The sequence below is a fragment of the Sylvia atricapilla genome, chromosome 21 (genome assembly GCF_009819655.1).
Source record: "Sylvia atricapilla isolate bSylAtr1 chromosome 21, bSylAtr1.pri, whole genome shotgun sequence".
NCBI classification, from domain to species: Eukaryota; Metazoa; Chordata; class Aves; order Passeriformes; family Sylviidae; genus Sylvia; species Sylvia atricapilla.
The window spans coordinates 114,724-132,120 of record NC_089160.1 but is presented as its reverse complement, the minus strand read 5'-3'; the positions used below and the strand labels follow the sequence as shown (position 1 = coordinate 132,120).

General features: G+C 61.3%; 1 protein-coding gene across 1 annotated transcript; it reads right to left on the bottom strand.

Moving 5' to 3' along the window:
• Positions 1-2,826: 2,826 nt before the first annotated feature.
• Positions 2,827-14,881, bottom strand: SHROOM4 (shroom family member 4). Its single transcript, XM_066333788.1, is given in 31 exon segments — positions 2,827-4,667; positions 4,670-4,796; positions 5,321-5,508; positions 5,586-5,676; positions 5,678-5,824; positions 5,826-5,864; positions 5,866-5,903; positions 5,906-6,015; positions 6,278-6,312; positions 6,314-6,356; positions 6,358-6,839; positions 6,841-6,874; positions 7,273-7,342; positions 7,539-7,587; positions 7,589-8,026; positions 8,028-8,086; positions 8,089-8,421; positions 8,424-8,549; positions 8,552-8,795; positions 8,797-8,946; positions 8,948-9,316; positions 9,318-9,474; positions 9,996-10,114; positions 10,116-10,128; positions 10,769-10,881; positions 10,883-10,948; positions 11,247-11,360; positions 11,362-11,403; positions 14,758-14,834; positions 14,837-14,854; positions 14,857-14,881. Coding segments are annotated over 31 exon segments (4,410 nt in total). The 3' UTR covers positions 2,827-4,173.
• Between the last annotated feature and the right edge of the window lie 2,516 nt (positions 14,882-17,397).

Genomic DNA, 17,397 nt, shown 5'->3' with positions numbered 1-17,397 from the left:
GTGCACATATTTGTGCATTCCCCACATGGACAAGGGCTGGCACATGGCTCGCACGGGTGAGCATTCACACCGTGGCCACACACATTTTTGTGCACATCCCAGGCACAGGTGAGCATGTGCACCATTGCCATGCAACTATATGGGCATATTGTGACACACGGAGGCATGACCAAGCACACACACAGATGCCTCCACACACTTACTTGTACACACACTTCCACGTGCACACAAATGTGCTGACAGCCTGGAGAGTCATCCATGTCCTGAGTGCATCCCCAGCAGGGTGGGCAGCAGGATGAGGGAGCGAGCTTCTCCCGATCTGCTCTGCTCTGCTCTGCTCTGCTCTGCTCTGCTCTGCTCTGGTGAGATGCCCAGGAGTGCTGGCTCCAGCTCCAGGGTCTCCAGCACAAGGATGATGTGGTGCTGTTAGAGCAGGTTGAGGAGACCACAGAGATGCTCTGAGGGCTGAAAACCATCTGCTGTGGAGACAGGTTGTGAAATGGGGGGTTCTTCAGCCTGAAGAAGACATGGGTCCAGGGAGACCCTAAAGTAGAATTTCAATATATCAAGGAGGTTCCAAAAGGAGAGTTTTTCACAGGGCATGTCCAGACAGGACAAAGGGCAACAGTTTTAAAGTGACCTATGGTGTGTTTGGGTTAGACAGAAAGAGGAAATCTTTTTTTTTTTTTTTGGGGGGGGGGGGGGGGGGGGGGGTGAGGCACTGGCACAGGTTGCACAGGGTTTGGAGCAACCTGGCATCCCTGGAAGATGTCCCTGCCCATGGCAGGGGGCGTGGACAGAATGTCTTTCAATGTCTCCCAACCCAAACCCTTCTGTGATTCTGTGGTGTGCATGCATGCAGATAGCCCCAGAGGTGTGATTGCATAAACATGCTCCAGAGTGTGTGTTGGAGCACACACACATGCACACGGGGGGGAGGAGGGGGGGCGTGCCACCAAATAGCCTAATTCTAGAGAGAAAGGGTCTGGCCTCACTTTCCATCACACAGAGTCCCATGGGACCCTGTGCTCATCTCTCACCCACTGCTGCTCTGGGCTCTCCTTGCTGGCAGAGCTCTCTATCCCTTCCTTCCTGCTGGCCATGCTGTCCAGCAGAGGGACAGGGAGGGCTCTCTTGTCCCTTCCCAATGCATGACTTTCCTTCTGGGATGTAATGGACTGGGAGTAATGGGCACCTACTATGGGGTTTGGACTTATATGCTCCAGGATTCCCCACCTCCCACATGTGGCAGGGAATCTCTCATTAAACCATCACTACCTGCCATGTCCTCATCGTACCTCAGATGTGTGGGATATTATGGGACAGATCTGGGATCTGGAAAATGGAGAGATCATTGCAACAGGGAGACAGACACACTGACAGACAGACAGGGGCTACCCCATCTTTGTGGGTTCTGTTTGCAACTCTGGGAGACTGAGGACCCTGAATACTACGATGGGCCTGCTAGCCTGCATCTCCTCTGGGGACACACAAAAGGATCTCCAAGGCACCCCATCCCATGGCCACATCCAGTAGTGAGGGCCCCTGTACCAAGCAACCTGGCCATGCTGCCATGCATTGGGCTGACAGTCCTACATGGCAGCAGCTGGAGCTGCATGAAGGGACAATGAGGCTTTGAATGGGTCATGGGGCACAGTTTCCCTGCACCTGAAGTTATCCATTTGCAAGGGCTTGCACAAGTAGCCCTAAGAATTCACACTTACACGCATGCGCGTGCATTCACCCATGTGGGCATTGGCTCACTTGCATGTGCGCACACATGCGCATGCATTCACATGTGCACATCAGACACAGGACAAGTCCCCCCGTGTGTGTGTTCACCTGCACGTGCAGTCACTCACCACTCGTGCTTGTGAGCAGCAGCTCGTGGGGCTGTGCCCTGCATGCTCGCGCTCACATACGTGGCATGTGTTCAACTATGTGAACATGTATGATCACAGGCCTTTGCATGCATTCATCCATGTAAGAGTTCAGCTGTGTGCACTTAAATGCACGTTCACACATCCACCTGTGAGTACATGTGTCCACTTGTGTGCACTGACGTGCATATGGCCGTATCCCCTGCACAGCCATACGTTCGAATGCTTCCGGCCACTCGCCGACACGCTCCCATGCGCGTCCCACTGTGCACTCGCCCAAACCCACGCTGGCCCCGTGCACATGTGCTCAAATGCGCGGACTCACACTGGAGCATCGCCGGCGTCCCGTCCCAACACCTGTGCTCGCGCACGCCGCCGCGCGCCCCTGCCCACCCCCGTGCGCGTGCCCGCGCACACCTGCGCTCCCACACCCACCTGCACGCGCGCGCTCCGCCCGAGCACTGGCGCCGCCCAGCGGCCGACGCCGCCCCTGCGCTGCCCCGGGCTGTGACGGCGAGCGCGGGGGCCCGGTGCTCCCGGCGAGGAGCCCCCAGGGAAGCACTGGGCACCACCCTACCATTGACCCCTACCGCGGTCATTCGGGGCACCCTGCAATAGGCTCAGCAGGGGCAGCACGGCGACACCCTCCCGGGCACGGCCCTCCCTCCCCGGGGCTGCCCCAGAGCTCAGGCAACTATGCCCCGGCAGATTGGCCGGGAAAACATTGTATCCGCTACCCAAGCGCTGTGACCCGTGCCCCAACGCAGCCTAGGAGCGCTGTGAGTAGAAGACGCCCTGCCCACAGCTGCACACCCCTGTGCTACGGGGGTATTCAGCTCCTAAGGGCTTGCCAAGCCTCGGTTCATCTCAGCTGGAGCAACTACCCCCTCCCCGCTCCAGTGCCACTTGTTGGGGCAAAGGGACAAACCATGCAAAACAACACTGGGACAGATGTGCAGCTCCTGCTGCTGCTTTACTGTTAGAGATTACAATGGCATGCAGCAATATGCAGGCACTGGCAGCTTCTCCCGCACAGGGCCCTGTGCAGGGCTGTTGAAACCCCACCATGAGAGCAGCATGGCCCCCAGGGGGGTGCAGTCTTTGGTCCTGGCAATGATCCTGAGGGTGGCTGAGATGGAGGGAATGTAGAAGACCCCATTTCTGCAGGCAGTATCCCACAGTACAGCCAGGTAGGTGTGGGGCGTAGTGTTTAAAAGGCTAAGGGTAGCCCAAAGGAGGGGTAGCAACACAGGGGGGCTGCTGCTGGAGCACACAGGCAGGCATGGATGCTGCCTGAACCCTGGGCTGGCTTGTCCAGTTATGGAGCCATCCCAAAGTGCTGCAGCCCAACTGCTTCCTCAAATCCCTGCCTCAAACTCCACCTGGTTGTATTTAAACCCCTGTGCAAAATCAGTATGAAGGCACCTGCTCATGCCATGGAGACAGGTGGACAGTGGCGGGGGTGGTATCTAAGTGCTATTTGTGCTGTTGCAGCATGAAAAAAGAGTCAGGTATCCCATTTTGTCCTCAATGTGGTTTTCCTCTATTAATTGCTCCTAGTGTTGAGCTAGAAGCTACAGCTGAGGGCTGGATGAGGTCCAGTTGTCTCCATACTCACAGCACTGGTGACAGAGAGTAGCTGCAGGCCTCAGTGTACTGGTCCCAGAATCCCGTGCCCTGGAAGGGTACCATCCCAAGACACAGGTACACAGCACCTACCGGTACTCACCTCACCCCCTGTGGTCCCTCAGCCAGCAGGGAGTGGGTTAACAACCCGCTGGCTGGGACCATTGTTTCTGACACAATGGGGAAGGAAGAGGATGCTGAGGCTGAAATTCCTTCAGCTCCCACCGGACAGATGGACAGAGCTGGAAAAACAGACGTGACAGAGGGTGTGCATGGTTTAACCCTTTCAGGTGCTGCATGAATAGTAGCTAAGGGAGTGTTTAGGCACGTGGTACAGCACCAGATACCAGACAGTCACTGGTGTCCAGGACAAGTTGGAGGGACCTCATGGGCACAGAAAGACCCATGAGAGTGGTGGTAGCATCCATCCATCTGGTCTTGCTGGGCCACAGGCTACTGAGTGGCCAGAGCCCATGACAGCTCTGTGGCACAACAGTCTGTCAGCACCTGGACTGGCAACCTCTCCCCTGCTTAGTAAATCAGAAAAATAAATAAAAGGCAGGGCTGGACGAATGGACAGACACAGGGAGAGCCACAAGGGGCTGAATCCGCTTTGGCAGCAAGCTGGGATCACAGGCAGGATCCCGGCGATGAGTTGAGTAGGGGGCTAGCAGTCCTTGGAGGCCTGGCCAAGGCTCTCACGCAGGCATCTGAGCTGCTCCTGGCCCAGCTTGATCTTCTCTTCCAGCTCCCGCTGCTCAGCGATGAGGGCCGACTTCATCTTGACAAAGTGCTGGTAGTCCTGGAGGTGCTCAGCGGGCAGGTACCGCGCCACCATGGCACCCACTGCCTCCTCCCGCCGCCCCACGTGCTCCTTCAGCTCTTTGGCATCCTCCAGCTGCGCCACCAGCAGCCGCTGCTTCTCTCGCAGGGCCAGCTGTGGGCAAGAAAGCTGGCATTGGCAGGGTATCCCACAGCCCAAAATCTCATAGGTGAGGGTCCCCTCCCCCATGCCACCTTGGTCCTCAGCAGGGGCGTGCGGCCCCAGGCTGCCCAGCGCAGTTTCCACCCGGGCCAGGCGCCCCGAGAGGGAGAGCAAGAGGTTGACCACTTTGTCCAGGTCGCCCACGAAGAGGCGGTACTTGTCGAACTCCCCTGGGTGCAGAGGGCTTGCAGGCGGGTAGCCACATCCTCACCTAGTGCCCCATTGGCACTAATGTCCTCCTGCAGCCCCCGTTGTGCCTCCTGCAGCACCACCAGCTTGCGGCTCAGGCTCTCGATCAGCTGCAGCTGCCAGAGCAAAGGGGTCAGAAGTAACTGGGGCCACTCCCCATGGGATCAGGTGTAGGGGTGCTGTGCTGGGGCCCACAGTACACAAGAACCTTGCAGTACCCCTGGCTCCCATGAGCTACTGGCAATTCCCAGCCCCCCACAAGAATCTATCAATGTCTCAGACTCCATGTGCACATAATGGATGCTGCCAGTCCCTGCGGGCATCGCATCTGGAGATGCTGCTGGTCCCCACGTGCATCTGGTGGAGACTCCCAGGTCCTACAAGCACCTGACAATGCTTCTGGTCCTTGCAGACATCTCGCAATGTCCCAGCCCCATGTGAGTATACGGCAATGTTCCTCGCCCCTGCAAGCATCCAGCAATATCCCCTGTGCCCATGAGTGCCTGGTGATGTCCCCAGCTCCCAGGAGCAACCAATGATGCCTCAGTCCCTGTGAGCATCCAGAAATGGCCCCAGTCTCCATGAGCGCATAGCAGGGCAGTGGGGAACCATGAATAAATTGCCCCAGCAGTGCCTGTACCTTCTTTTCCACCAGCTCACGATCCACCTCTTCCTCCTCATCCTCCGAGCTCCCCTCCACTACCTCCGGCAGTGCCTTTACCTTGTTGAGTGGCTCAGCTTTGCCCACTGCAACACCATAGTGCACTGAAAAGGAACTGGAGCAGGCACCACCCCTGGGAGACGGCGAGATGGGCTCAAAAAACTTGCCTGGGGAGACAGAAATACAGCGATAAGCACTGGGGGTGTCAGCCTGCCCTTGGCATGGGGCCCAGTGCCATGCCAACCTTACCTGTCCTGTGCCAGGGACTCCAAGTGCCAGTCCTGCTGTAGACACTTCCGCCAGGCCTGTCGCTCCCCTGCCACCGGCAGCTCACCCCATCACCTCAGTGGTGGTGCCAGGGGAAGCCAAGGGGGGCAGGACACCAGCCAGGGAATGGTCTCTGACAGCCACGTCCAACAGCCGTCCCTCGGAGTCCATGCAGCGGGACTGCGGCCAGCTGCCCTGGCAGCTGGCCCCCTCCACTTGCCCCAGAACTGGGCTTGAGTGCCTCCAGCAGGGCAGGGGCCAGAGCCACAATGCAGGGACAGGGAGCACTCACCCACCCACGGGGACTGGCACCGCCATGCTCCTGGCTCTGAATGAGCCTTTGAGGCTGCTCCTCCATCTCCCAGGACTGCTTCATTTTTGTCCGCTTCTCCCCTGTTCCTGACACCCTGCAAACACACCCCAGGGCACGTCAGCTACCCTGCCCACCCATGGGGGCAGAGACACTCAGGGCTACAGCCATGCTAGGGGAAGAGGTCAGGGACACCCCACAGTGCAAAACTCCCACCAAAAAAACCCAGAAGATGCTCCAAGGAGTGGATTAGGATGCTCTGATACAGGGTACAAGGGCCCACAAAAAGCCCCCTCCCTCGTGTGTCCTGGCTGTGCCTGCTTTCCTCGCTCCCACCCCCATGCGATGGCACTACTTACCTGCAAATCTCAGCATTGGCAGCATCAGGTCCAGGACGTCCTGCGGAGTGATCTAGGGGGCTCAGGTCGAGGCCAGGCCACGAGCAGAGGGGCAAGCAGTGTGCCCCCAGGACTGGCCTTTCTGCTCCCCAGTGAGGCTCTGCGACTGTTCCCTCACTGCCTCAGCAATGCTGCGGATTGGCATTGGGACAGCAGAGAAGGCAGAGCCATGCCCAGCACCATCTGGTGGGTGTTGGGATGCCTGGCGCTGCCTGTACTTCTCCCAGTTGGGCGGAGGTGGGCGGGGAGGGTGGGGGCCCTTCTTTTTGGGGATGCTGGGAGGGTCCAGCTTGGCACGGAAAAAGTCCTTCTGGTCACGGCCCCAGGGGCCGGCAGGTTCCAGGTTGAGGTGGCTCTCAGAAAAGGCTCTGCCCCGTAGTGGGCGGTGCAGCGGATCCAGGGGGCTCTCAGGGGTGTGGGCCAGGCGGTCACTATCCCACAAGAGGTCATGCGTGGATGTGGCCCGGTAGCAGGGTGGCCACTCTGGCTCGGTGCTCTCAAGACAGGTGTGGAATGCGCCAAGGCCTTGGGAAAACCAGTGGGTAGCGGGAGAGCTCACTAGAAAGAGAAGGAGGTACCCGTCCTCCCACACACAGCCACCCATCTGGCAGTTCAGGCCCACTTCATGCCCTGCCTCATCTACCCCAGCTAGTAATCCAGTCACACTGGTGAGAGAAGCCCAGGCTCATCTGCTGGCACAGGCCCCCAGAGATGGCCCAGATCTCTGGGAAGGGTAAGGAGGGACCACTTTTGCTGTGGACACCTCCTCACACCCCCCTTGCCCAATGTGCCCACTCCCACCTCCAACAGCACCATGCCAAGGATGGCCAAGGCTGAACAGGAGACACTTTGTACATCCCCAATCAAAAATCATGGCAGTCTGCATATCCCCCTGGTGGAGGTCCCCATTTAGTGGCACACACATCCCAGCACGATGTCCCCTGGCATGGGCTCACCTGACAGACTGGCTGACTTTCCTGGTTATTGCAGGTGGTTCCCACTCATCCTGAGAAAAGTCCTGTATGTGGAGGAAGGCAGCGTGAAATCTATACCCCAGCACCTCTGTCTCCATCCCCATTTAGGCACAGAAGGCATGCAGGAGGTCTGCAGAGCAAATGGGGGCACAGTACCCCATGCCCCAACCCAGGGTCATGGTCCAGGGTGCAAGGGAGTATCAGTGCTCCTCCCCAGCACAGTCCACAGGGTGTTACTCACCGGGATGAAACTCTCCGGGTGGGCCAGGCATCACTCTCCTCTCGCCCAGAATGGGGGGGCTGGGCAGCAGCAGTCAGGGCAGCGCACCCAGGGCACAGGGTAACAGCGGCAGGTATGTTCACGGGGCAGTGGTAGTGGGCGCAGGTCCCCTCCACTGTAGCGGCAGGGCTCAGGGCGCAGGGGAACCCCATAGGGGTAGGAGAAGCCCCGCAGGTAATCCAGCTCCCCTGGCCTCCCTAGTGGTTTGTAACAGAGGGGCTGCTCCCGGCAGCACTCAGCATAGGGGCCAGCAGAGCCAGGGCGGCTGGGTGAGGGGGGGCTGTAGGGCTGGTCCACAGAGAGGCGGCGGACATCCCGGTGCTCAGGGCCAGGGGGCTGGAAGGCACGAGGTTCACCTGCTGGCAGCTTGCTGTGCCAGGCTGGTGCTGGTCGGCTGCTCTCCTCAAAGAACCGGCGGCGGTCAGCAAAGGGCAGCAGGACTACTTCATCACTGCCCCTGTGGTGGGGAGCTGCAGGTTGCTGGGCCCTGGGTGTAGCCCTCCAGTTCACTGGGCTGGGCGAGTGTTGCAGCTGCAGCTTCTTTTCCGGGGACCAGTGCCAGCGGCCCCTGGCTGTTGGCACCACCTGCTCAGAGGATGGGGTCCTTTGGGGGCCAGCACTGGTCAGGGCTGGGGATACCCTGTCTGCCGAGCGGGCAGCATTCCTGCTGTCCTCACTCGGCGCAGGGCTGAGACACTCAGGCAAGGCAGGGGGTCGCTCTGCCAGTACACTGCCCTCAGGGGGCTCCTCAGTCTCCTCCACTGGCTCCTCACCGGGTGGAGGTGCATCAGGACCCCGGCTCTTCTGCAGCTGGGCCTTGCGCCGCTGGATCTCATTGCGCAGGCTGGTGCAAAGCGGTCACTGCGACGGCGCATCTGAGCAGAGCGGTGGGGAGGTGCACCAGCCCGCCGCGCCCCTCCCCGGCTCTCCTCCTCCACTCGCCCCTCAGTGCTGAGCGCTGGGCTCGCCTCCTCACCTCCTGCCCGCAGGCTTGCTGCAGCTCAGGGCAGCAGTGGCACTGTGGTGGGCGGCAGCAAGGTTCTGGGCAGTGTGGGGGCTCCTGGGCAGCCCCTGTGGTTCCCCTCCGGCTGCCCTCACGATGCAGCGGGGACAAGGTCCAGCGTTGCCCACTGGGTGCTGGCGAGGCTCGCCCACTGTTGGTGCCCAGCTGGACGGAGTGGAGCTGGGAGGCCAGCAGCTGCTCTGGAGCACTGTGGCGGTGTGACGATGTGGCCCTTGAGAGAGGACAGCAATGGGTTGTCACCTGCTGTCATGGCATCAGGCACTTGGTGCATGCTGTCATCCAGGTACGGTTCGCTGTCAGACTCCATGCTCTTTTGCAGGAGTGGCTCAGGTGGGCATCGGTCTGGGCGGGAGGCTCAGCATGTAATATTGGTCAGCAGAGAGACAGTCCTTCATGGGGTATGGTGCCAGTGTCCTCCTGCCCACTACTTCCGTCTCCCCATCCCGCTGGCAGAGGAAGGTGTCAGAGATCCATCGGCCCTTGGCATGCAGCATGTCCACTGACGCCTGGCACCTGTCCCTCCTGCCAGCTGGGGCTGCCCGCAGGCTGTCCCCTCCTGACAGGGGGCTGGGGGGGCACGGGTTGCCCGCCAGGCCTCCAGGGTGCCAGCTGGCAGATGGCTCAGTCCCTGTGGTCAGGTAGCGCCTGTCAGGGGCTTTGCAGGGGCCTTGGAGGCTGGATTCGATGGACACGGCCTCTTCAGGACGGAGAGAGAGGGCGCAGGTCAGAGGCAATGGAGCTGGCAGAGAAGGAGCTGTAGGCTGAGTCTCGCTTGCTGTGGTACATGCCCTGGTCAACGGGCGAGGGGTCTCCTTCATAGCAGGCCTGGCTGGGATGGTCCAGGCTCTCCATGCTCCCAATGGAGCTGCTCCGGTCAGTGCTGCAGTGCCAGGACAGTGGGTTCCACTGCAGGGACAGCTTGCTGCTGCCTGGCCTCACGCCAGTGTTACAGGCACCTGCTGCCCCCCATCCAGCTCCACAACGATCCAAGGAGCCCACCCCCACATATACACCCTTCCCTGGGACAATGGAGCACAGGGCAGCACTGCCCCAACCTGCCCTTCACCCCTGGTGTGGGCCACCACCAAGGTTCCCTGGCACTGGTGAGGGGAGCAGGCACAGGGAACACAGGATTGTGTGTGAGTCCAACCACTTAAGACCTCCCAGCTCTGGCAGTGGGACTAAGCAGCTCCTGGCTCTCTCCGCAGAGCCACCGCCCCTTCCTGCCGGGAGCCGGGAGTAAAACAGCCAGGGGAAAGGGTAATGCAGGATGAGGAGGGATGCCCAAAGCAGCGTATGAGAGCACCTCTGCCACCCCCACTGCCACAAGCCAAGAGGGGGGTCCCGTCTGCCCCTCCCCCTGCCCTTACACAGTCTTCATAACTCCACCCAGGGTCTCACCTGACATCACACCCCGAGGCCAGGAGAGGCTGAAGCCATTCAGCCGAGCAGTGCATGGTGGGGACGTCTGGGCGGCTTTCGGCAAGTTTGGCCACATGCCAGGAATGGGGCCGGAGGACCCGGCACGCTCCTCCTGCAAGAGCAACAGCAGGAAAGGACAAGAATGGGGAGGAAGCCAGGCCAAGGAAACCAGGGCTGAAGTCACTTCCTACGGGCTTCCTGTCCCCCCCAGGCCAGTGCTCGCCCAAAGGGGATGGCAGCGAGGAGGGTCCAGCCCTGCAAGCACCCACCACTGGGCAAGGGGATCCCACAGCTCACCCAGCTGGTCAGGGCTCCCCAGACTGCAAGCATGCCCTTTAACCCGCATCAACAGGGGATCAAAGGCATGGCCCCGGCACAGCCCATAGGCAATGCTCTGAGCGGGGCAAGTGTCCTTGCTGGGACTGGGCTGGCTCCACCAAGGGACACTGGGGCCATGTCTGCCTCCACCACAAGCCTGAACTTCCCCCTTGTTCCTTTGTCCCTCAACATCTGCAGCAAGCATCAGCCATATCATGTCTCCAGGAAGGGTTCTGTGCTGGTCCCTGTCCCCACCCCTCATGGCATCCATAGGAGTCTCCAGTCCCTCTAGCACACTGCCATTGGCACAGATGTGGTCAGAAGCCACCTCCTGTAATCTCCCACTGCCCTGTGCTGCCACAGCAACTACAGACTGCACGAGAGTGGCAAGCTGTGAGGTCAGCACAGGGGCTTCCCAGAACCCCCAAACTCACCATGGATGATGCTGAGCCCCAGCAGAGTCCCGTGGGACCCCTGCCCCTTGGACAGTGCCCTTGCGCCGTCCCTGCCCCTGAGTGCTGCTGGAGCTGGAGTCAGTCAGGATGCAGCCAGGGAATGGATGCAGTTGGAGGGACTGGCGGGGGAAGGGACTGCAAGGCCCAGCCCTGCCTCTCCTTCCTTTCCCAGGCAAGCAGGCAGGCAGGAGGCAGGCAGGCAGGAAGGGAGAGGGAGCGGCCATGCTTGAGATTACCGCCCAGCGAGGGGGTGGCGAGCCCGATGCACTGCCCTGGCTCTGCTGGCTGGGGAACCCCCGCTTAGCGGGGGACAGCAGCAAAAGGGCTGCTCCCCACCCTGCCCCAGCAGGGGCACCTCCAAGCTGGAGACAAGGGCATCCTTCAGATTCCTGCCAGTTCCCCCATGCAGATAAAGCCCCACTGGCCCTCCCTGGGAACCCTCCACAGTGCTGCCAACCTTGCGAACGGACCATCTTCAGAGTGCGGTTAGGAGCCCTTGATGAGGAATCAGGGCCTCCTGGCGTGATCCGTCCAGCGGTGTCCCGCTGATGTTCACCAGCTCATCACCTGGCTTGCAGCCGGCGGGACAGGGCAGCCTTGCCCCCATCCTCGACCTGGGTGACAGAGAGGGGCGTCAAGGGGGCACGTCCCCAGAATATCCCAGGGGATGTTCCACAGCCCACTGTGTGTCAGAGAAGAAAGAGGGCTTCAGAGAAGGTGCCTGAGCTCCAGGCACCACAGAGGGATCGGCGGGGCCAGGCTCGCCCCCCTCCGTCTGGTCACATGAATTTCTGAGCAAGGGCATCGGGGAGGGGGGAGAAAGAAAAATGTCCCATCCCAGCAGATTCCCCTGCAGGCACAGCAGCACAAGGGCCCTTTGTCTGGCGTGGATGCCAGCCCCTGCTGCCGCTTCCAACCCCACATAGAGCCTTCAGGGGACCCGTTATGATTTCGATGCCCAACGGATGCCATCCCACCCTATGTGCCCAGAGGAGACAACAGCAGAGGACATGCTGAGCCCTGGCACATGCCTACCCTCCCTAACACCCATGGCCAAAAATGAGCCTGGCATCCTATATTGCTGTGCTTAGAGAAAATAGGGCCATGGTGCTTCCCGCATGTGAGACCCGGCCCAGACCTCTGGCCTAGCTGATAGGTGCAGTCCTGGCAGCCCTGGGACAAGGCAGTGCCCAGCTGGGCCAGCCGAGTGCCCATTGCCAGCACTGACGTCTCCCCATCCTGCCACTGCAATGGCGAGAGATCACCAGTCCACACCACAGGGCTGGCAAGCGACTGGAAGCTGCTGCTGCTGCGTGGTGGCAGTAGCACACAGCATGCAGGTGCATAAGGCAGGACCTGGGGTGCCCCATGCCCAGCATGGATGTGGCAAGACCCTATAGCCACCCACAGGGCAGAGCTAACCTGGCCTCATGCTGAGGCTCCTGCACCAATCCTGCCCATGGGCTCCTCACTCCTGCTCAGTTGCTTCCAGGCCTGGCCAAGGAATGAGCTCTGCTTACAGTACCTGCAGGGCAGCCAGGCCCAGTTGCCAGGGAGTACACATGGCTTCCTAGCAGGCCAGTCATTGTGCACGTGCCCCTGGGCACCACTTTCCAGTCCTAATGCTGGGCAGGGCTTGGGGGGCACTCCACTACCCCTGGACAAAATGTCACCTTAAGAGGAAGGAAGGCAGGGGCATCCAGCTTCCTGCCCAGTGCACCACTGCCCCATGGTCTTGCCTGGTACAGCTGTGCCCAGAGCCAAAAGCATCTCCCATTTTTTCAGGGATCTTAGCATTGCAATGCCATGCCCAGGCTGGGCACAGCCCAATGTGCCTGCCAGTGCAGGCAGGTTGCCCTTCAACCCGTATGTCAGCCATGGGGCTGCCTACCTGGCAGGGGACCCTGACCACCTGAGAGGGCTCCCAGTCCTACCAGGCAGAAGGTGGAGCACCTGGGTTTACCCCCTGCGGTGCTACTGTCCACCACTGAGCACCAGCAGAGCATGCAAGGCAGGCTGCACCTTCACCTCAGTCCTCTGTCCAGCCACGTGCCCTCCCAGTCTTGCCTGCCACAGCCATGGGGACGATCAGAGGTGAAAGGTGTCCCCACTGCTGCAGGACACCACCAGGTCTGCACTCGTGTCTGGGCCATCACATGCACCAGGATGGACAGACTCAGCCCTGGCACCACTCACCAGGAGCTAATTTCGGCACAAACAGCCCCTTGTTCTGCCTTTGCTACCAGTGAACTCAGCACTGGCAGCCAAACACCACCGCCTGGCTGCGCCAGCCCAGGACACTTGCCGAACACTATCCCTGGAGTTCCCTCTGGGCCCTAATGGTGGGGCACCAGATGGCTCACGGAAATGTCTGCCTGTCTCAGGAGAAACTTGTCTTAGGAGTCACAACCAGAACAGTGCCAGAGCTGTGCCCACCCTGCCCCACACCAGCCTCCCTCCTTATCCCCGACGTGCTCAAGGAAGCCTGTGCAGGAGGGCGTTCGCAGCTCCATGGAAGGCTTAAGAGCGCGTGTGAGCACTGCCGTGGGACTCTGCTACAGGAAGGGATCCCGCCCGGAGTGGTCTCAGAGGCCAAACCTGTCACCGAGTACGGGGACGCCCTTCCCCTTTCCGGCCCGCGCCTCCCCCGCCACAGGCGGAGGTCGCCCCCTCTCCGCACACACCTCGGCCGGCCGCAGCAGCGGAGCAGTGGCCCCGGGGGACCCTCCCCTGAATGCACAGAGCGCTAGAACAAACCCCTTTTGTCTGCCGAGCACATGCGGTTGATGGCGTGTCCGTGGGAGCGCGGGGACCGACACCCCGCGACCCGCAAGCCAACCTCCTGATCAAAGGTGGTGAGGAACATACATCCCCGGGCTCTCCCATCCCCTCCTCTGGCAACCGGCGGAGCCACGGGGACGCACCACCTCGAAGGCCGGCAGCGAGTCGGGAAGCGGGCAGTTACTTCCTCGGCGCCCGGCTCTCCCACTCGCCGGTAGTGCCACCTTAGGGCGCAGGGCTGGGGCCGGAGCCACTTTTCCAGCTCCCCCAGCCAGACTGCGCTGCCCGCGTCCCGCCGAGGGCGTGGAACGGCCCGGGGGCGCAGCCAGTCCGGCTCGAGGCAGGGAGCAGCCCCGGGGCCGCCAGCCCGACCCGCCGCACCCCCGGCTCAGCAGACGGTGACACCGGGCGGGCAGGCGGCCAAATCGTTCCGGCGAGAGGGCCCCGTCCGGGCTCCGTGGAGGGGAGGCTGCTGGAGTTCCCCTGGCCGCTGCCTGGCTCCCTGCGGGTCTCCCCGCGAGTCTCCACGCGGGGCGATGCGCTGGCGAGGGCCGCGGGAATCGGCGACCCTCTGTGTAGCGAGACGTCGGGGCCGCAGGGGTCACCCTCTGCATTCACTACCGGCTGCGACCGGGCTCCGCTCGGCATCACACGCCGGAGCCAACCCTGGGCTCGGTCCTGCCCCTGCCTTCCAGGGGTGCCGGGGCATGACGGTTCGGACTCCGGCTCCCTCACTGTGGCCCTAAACGTCCCCGCAGAACCCGGTGCCCGGGGTGCCCATGGGCGCGGTACCGACGGATGGGCACACAGGGGTCTGACCTCCCCCGGCTACGGTCCATGGGACAGGACCGGGAAAGACGTGAGGGAGACGTGGGGGCCGCCCCCGACGCCAGCCCAACGGATGTGCCAGAGGAATTTCTTCCTGCCGCCGGGCCTGGGCTGTCCCTCCGCCCCTCTTGCTCTCACTCTTCCCCGCGGTTATAAGTGGAGGGTCGCGGGGATCGTGGGTGCGAGTGGCCGCCCTCTTCCCGCCGCGCCAGGACACAAGACCTCCCGGCCGGGGCTTCCCCGCAGCCCCGACGCCGCCGCGCCCGAGTGTCCTCCCATCTCCCTCGCCCCGCACGGGCGGGAGGCCCTCGCGGGGGGATGCCGCAGAGCCCACGCGGGACCGTGCCGGCGGTGCCTACCTTGGAGACGATGAGGGGCTCGCCGTGCTCTAGCCCGCCGCGCAGCGTGAAGCCCCAGGGCGCGCCCCCCTGCAGCGCACATGCACGTACTGAGGGCGCCGGGCCGGCCCTCGGCCCGCTCCATGGCGGCTAAACTACAGCCCCATCCCGGCCCGGCCCCGAGCTGTGGAGGAAATGACACCCCCGCCCGCCCGGGCTCAGCGGCGCGGGGCGAGTGCGGGGCGGGGCCGGTCCGCACCGGGACTGCTCCGCCACCGCCAATGAGGCGCGGGGGGACGGCGGCGGCCGGTTCGGCACGGCACGGCTCAGCACAGCTCATGGCATGGTTTGCACACAATGGCACAGCACCTTTCTACTCAGTAGCTTGGCATGCCATCCTTTAGCCCAGGGACCTGAAGTGAACTGCTTGGCTCAGCTTGGTACAGCCCAGCCGGCACGTTTCAATTCAGTCCAGCTTCAGCCCAGCATGGCATGATATGGAAGGTGGACAGACCTCAGTGTAGCACGACACAGCACTGCTCAGCTCCGGTGGGATGGCATGGGGGGCAGCATGGGTTAACTGGCTCAGCATGGCTCAGCCTGGCATGCCTCAGTGCAGTTCAGCTGGGTTGGCACATTCTGGCTTGGCTCAGCTCAGCTCAACATGACACAAGGCAAAGTTAAGTTTGTTACATAGCAGAACAACCAGAGGCCTCATCTGGCTTAGCTCCACTTGGCCTGGCTCAATTTTGTTCAGTGCAGTTCAGCTTAGTTGACTTGGACAAGCAGGGCTGGAACAGTTCAGTTTAGCAGAGCCTGGCCTGGGTTGACTTAGCTTGACCACGCACAGTTCAGCTCAAAACGACCCAGTTTGGTTCAGCACAGTATGGTGCCACCAGGAACCCACACCAATAGGGCCTGCTTGGCACATCTTAGCCTGGCACGGTGGCAATTTGACAAGCACTCACACGGTGCGAGGGAGTGGCACTAGGATGATGTAGCCCCACCGGCTCCCCACCACGAAGTCACACTGGTGCCCCAAGCTCCACTGCCTGCAGGCCAGCACATGTTGCTGGCTCCTGTCTGACCTACCCAAGCCAGTCCCCACCCGTCCATATCCTGCCGGGCACCTTAGGGCGTGCATGGCAGCTGGGCTGTTCTTCACCTTCGTCTTTTCCCTGCTAGGCCCAGGAGAGGCAGCTGTGCCGCTTGGGGGAAATTAAGGCACGGGGAGGAGGCGGAGGATGGCAGCCGGGGATGGTGGGAGTGGATCGGCAAGGATTCCCGGGGGAGCCCGAGAGTCCTGCTCCTCCCCTTCCCGCCTGGGGCCACAGCTCTCTTACTCATCGTCTTTCCAGACAGCACAGCAAACCTGGAAAACTCTGCTCTGCAAGCAGCGCCTGCGGCCTCCAGTTGCCTGCCATGGCCTGGGAGGGTCGGATTGCAGTGCCAGGCTAGTGAGCCACCCTAGGTTTGTTCATTCCTAGTGCTGGAAGGGTCTTAAGTTTTTCTTGATAGTTGCTGGTCCACAAGCACCTGCCTTGAGCTCTGCCTGCTCCTTGTGCAGCCCAGCCGCAGGCAGCCCAGTACAGCCAGTGTCACAGGGTGCAGGGTGGAGTGGTACCTGGGCTATTTGTAGTGCTGGAGCCTACCCAGAAGACATGCATGTTGTCTCCCCACCCCACCCCATACAGCCTTGACATATCCACCATCCCTGACCCAAATCTCCTGCTCTCCCTTATGGCTTTCCTACTTGTCTTGTCATGCCCCCCCCCCCCCCCCCCCCATGCTGGCTGCTGCCATGCCCGGACTTTCCCCAGCCTCCACTGGTTCGTCTGCCCCTTGTGTGCTTTCCCAAATGAGTAACCAGGGCTGCCTGGCCAGGCGAGAGGGCTCTTGATGAGCCCTGGCTCATCACATGGCCCCACAGCACATTTAGCAACACACACTCACACACAGCCCTACCAGCCCTTAGCATTGTGCCCAGCTGGCATCAGGAAGGGTGGGCAGCAGACATCAGTACAACCTCCTCTGCCCTCCCCATGTCCCTTATGCCTGCACCAGTGATTGCCAACCAGCGTGCTCACCCCCTGGCCGTTTCCATCCCAGCAGGAGAGCAACTGTGAATTGTGGGTCTGGGCGCAACACCAGGAACTGGAGGTGGCACTGTCTGCAGCTCCCCACACCACACTGTAGTGTGCCCAGAGGGCCTTTCCCAGGCAAGCACATGAAGTCACTGTCCCCAGTATGGAAAGTGCCTCGAATGGCCCATGCCCACGAGAGGGTGGGCATCATGCACACGGTGTTTGAGCGAGTGCTGGCAAAAAGACCTGGAAACTAGTCAAGGTAGGCAAAGTTGTGGGCACACTGATGGTGACGGCAGGATGACGCCTACAGTGGGGCACTGCTAGCTTACCCAGACATACTTAGCACTGCTGGGCTCAGAGTCACTGTGCTTACCCATGTGCCTTAGTGCCAGCTGGACAGAGTAAGGCACTGGGCAGCCTGGCTGTGCTGCAGGGCTGTTGGAGAGCAGAACTCCAGGGTCTGTGCTTCATTGGGCCAGTGCAGACCAGCTTGCAGCAATGGGCACAAAGGTGCTGAGCCACTGCTGGAGAGTCAGCACAGGGTGGAGGGAGCTGGAGGAACTTTCACCACATG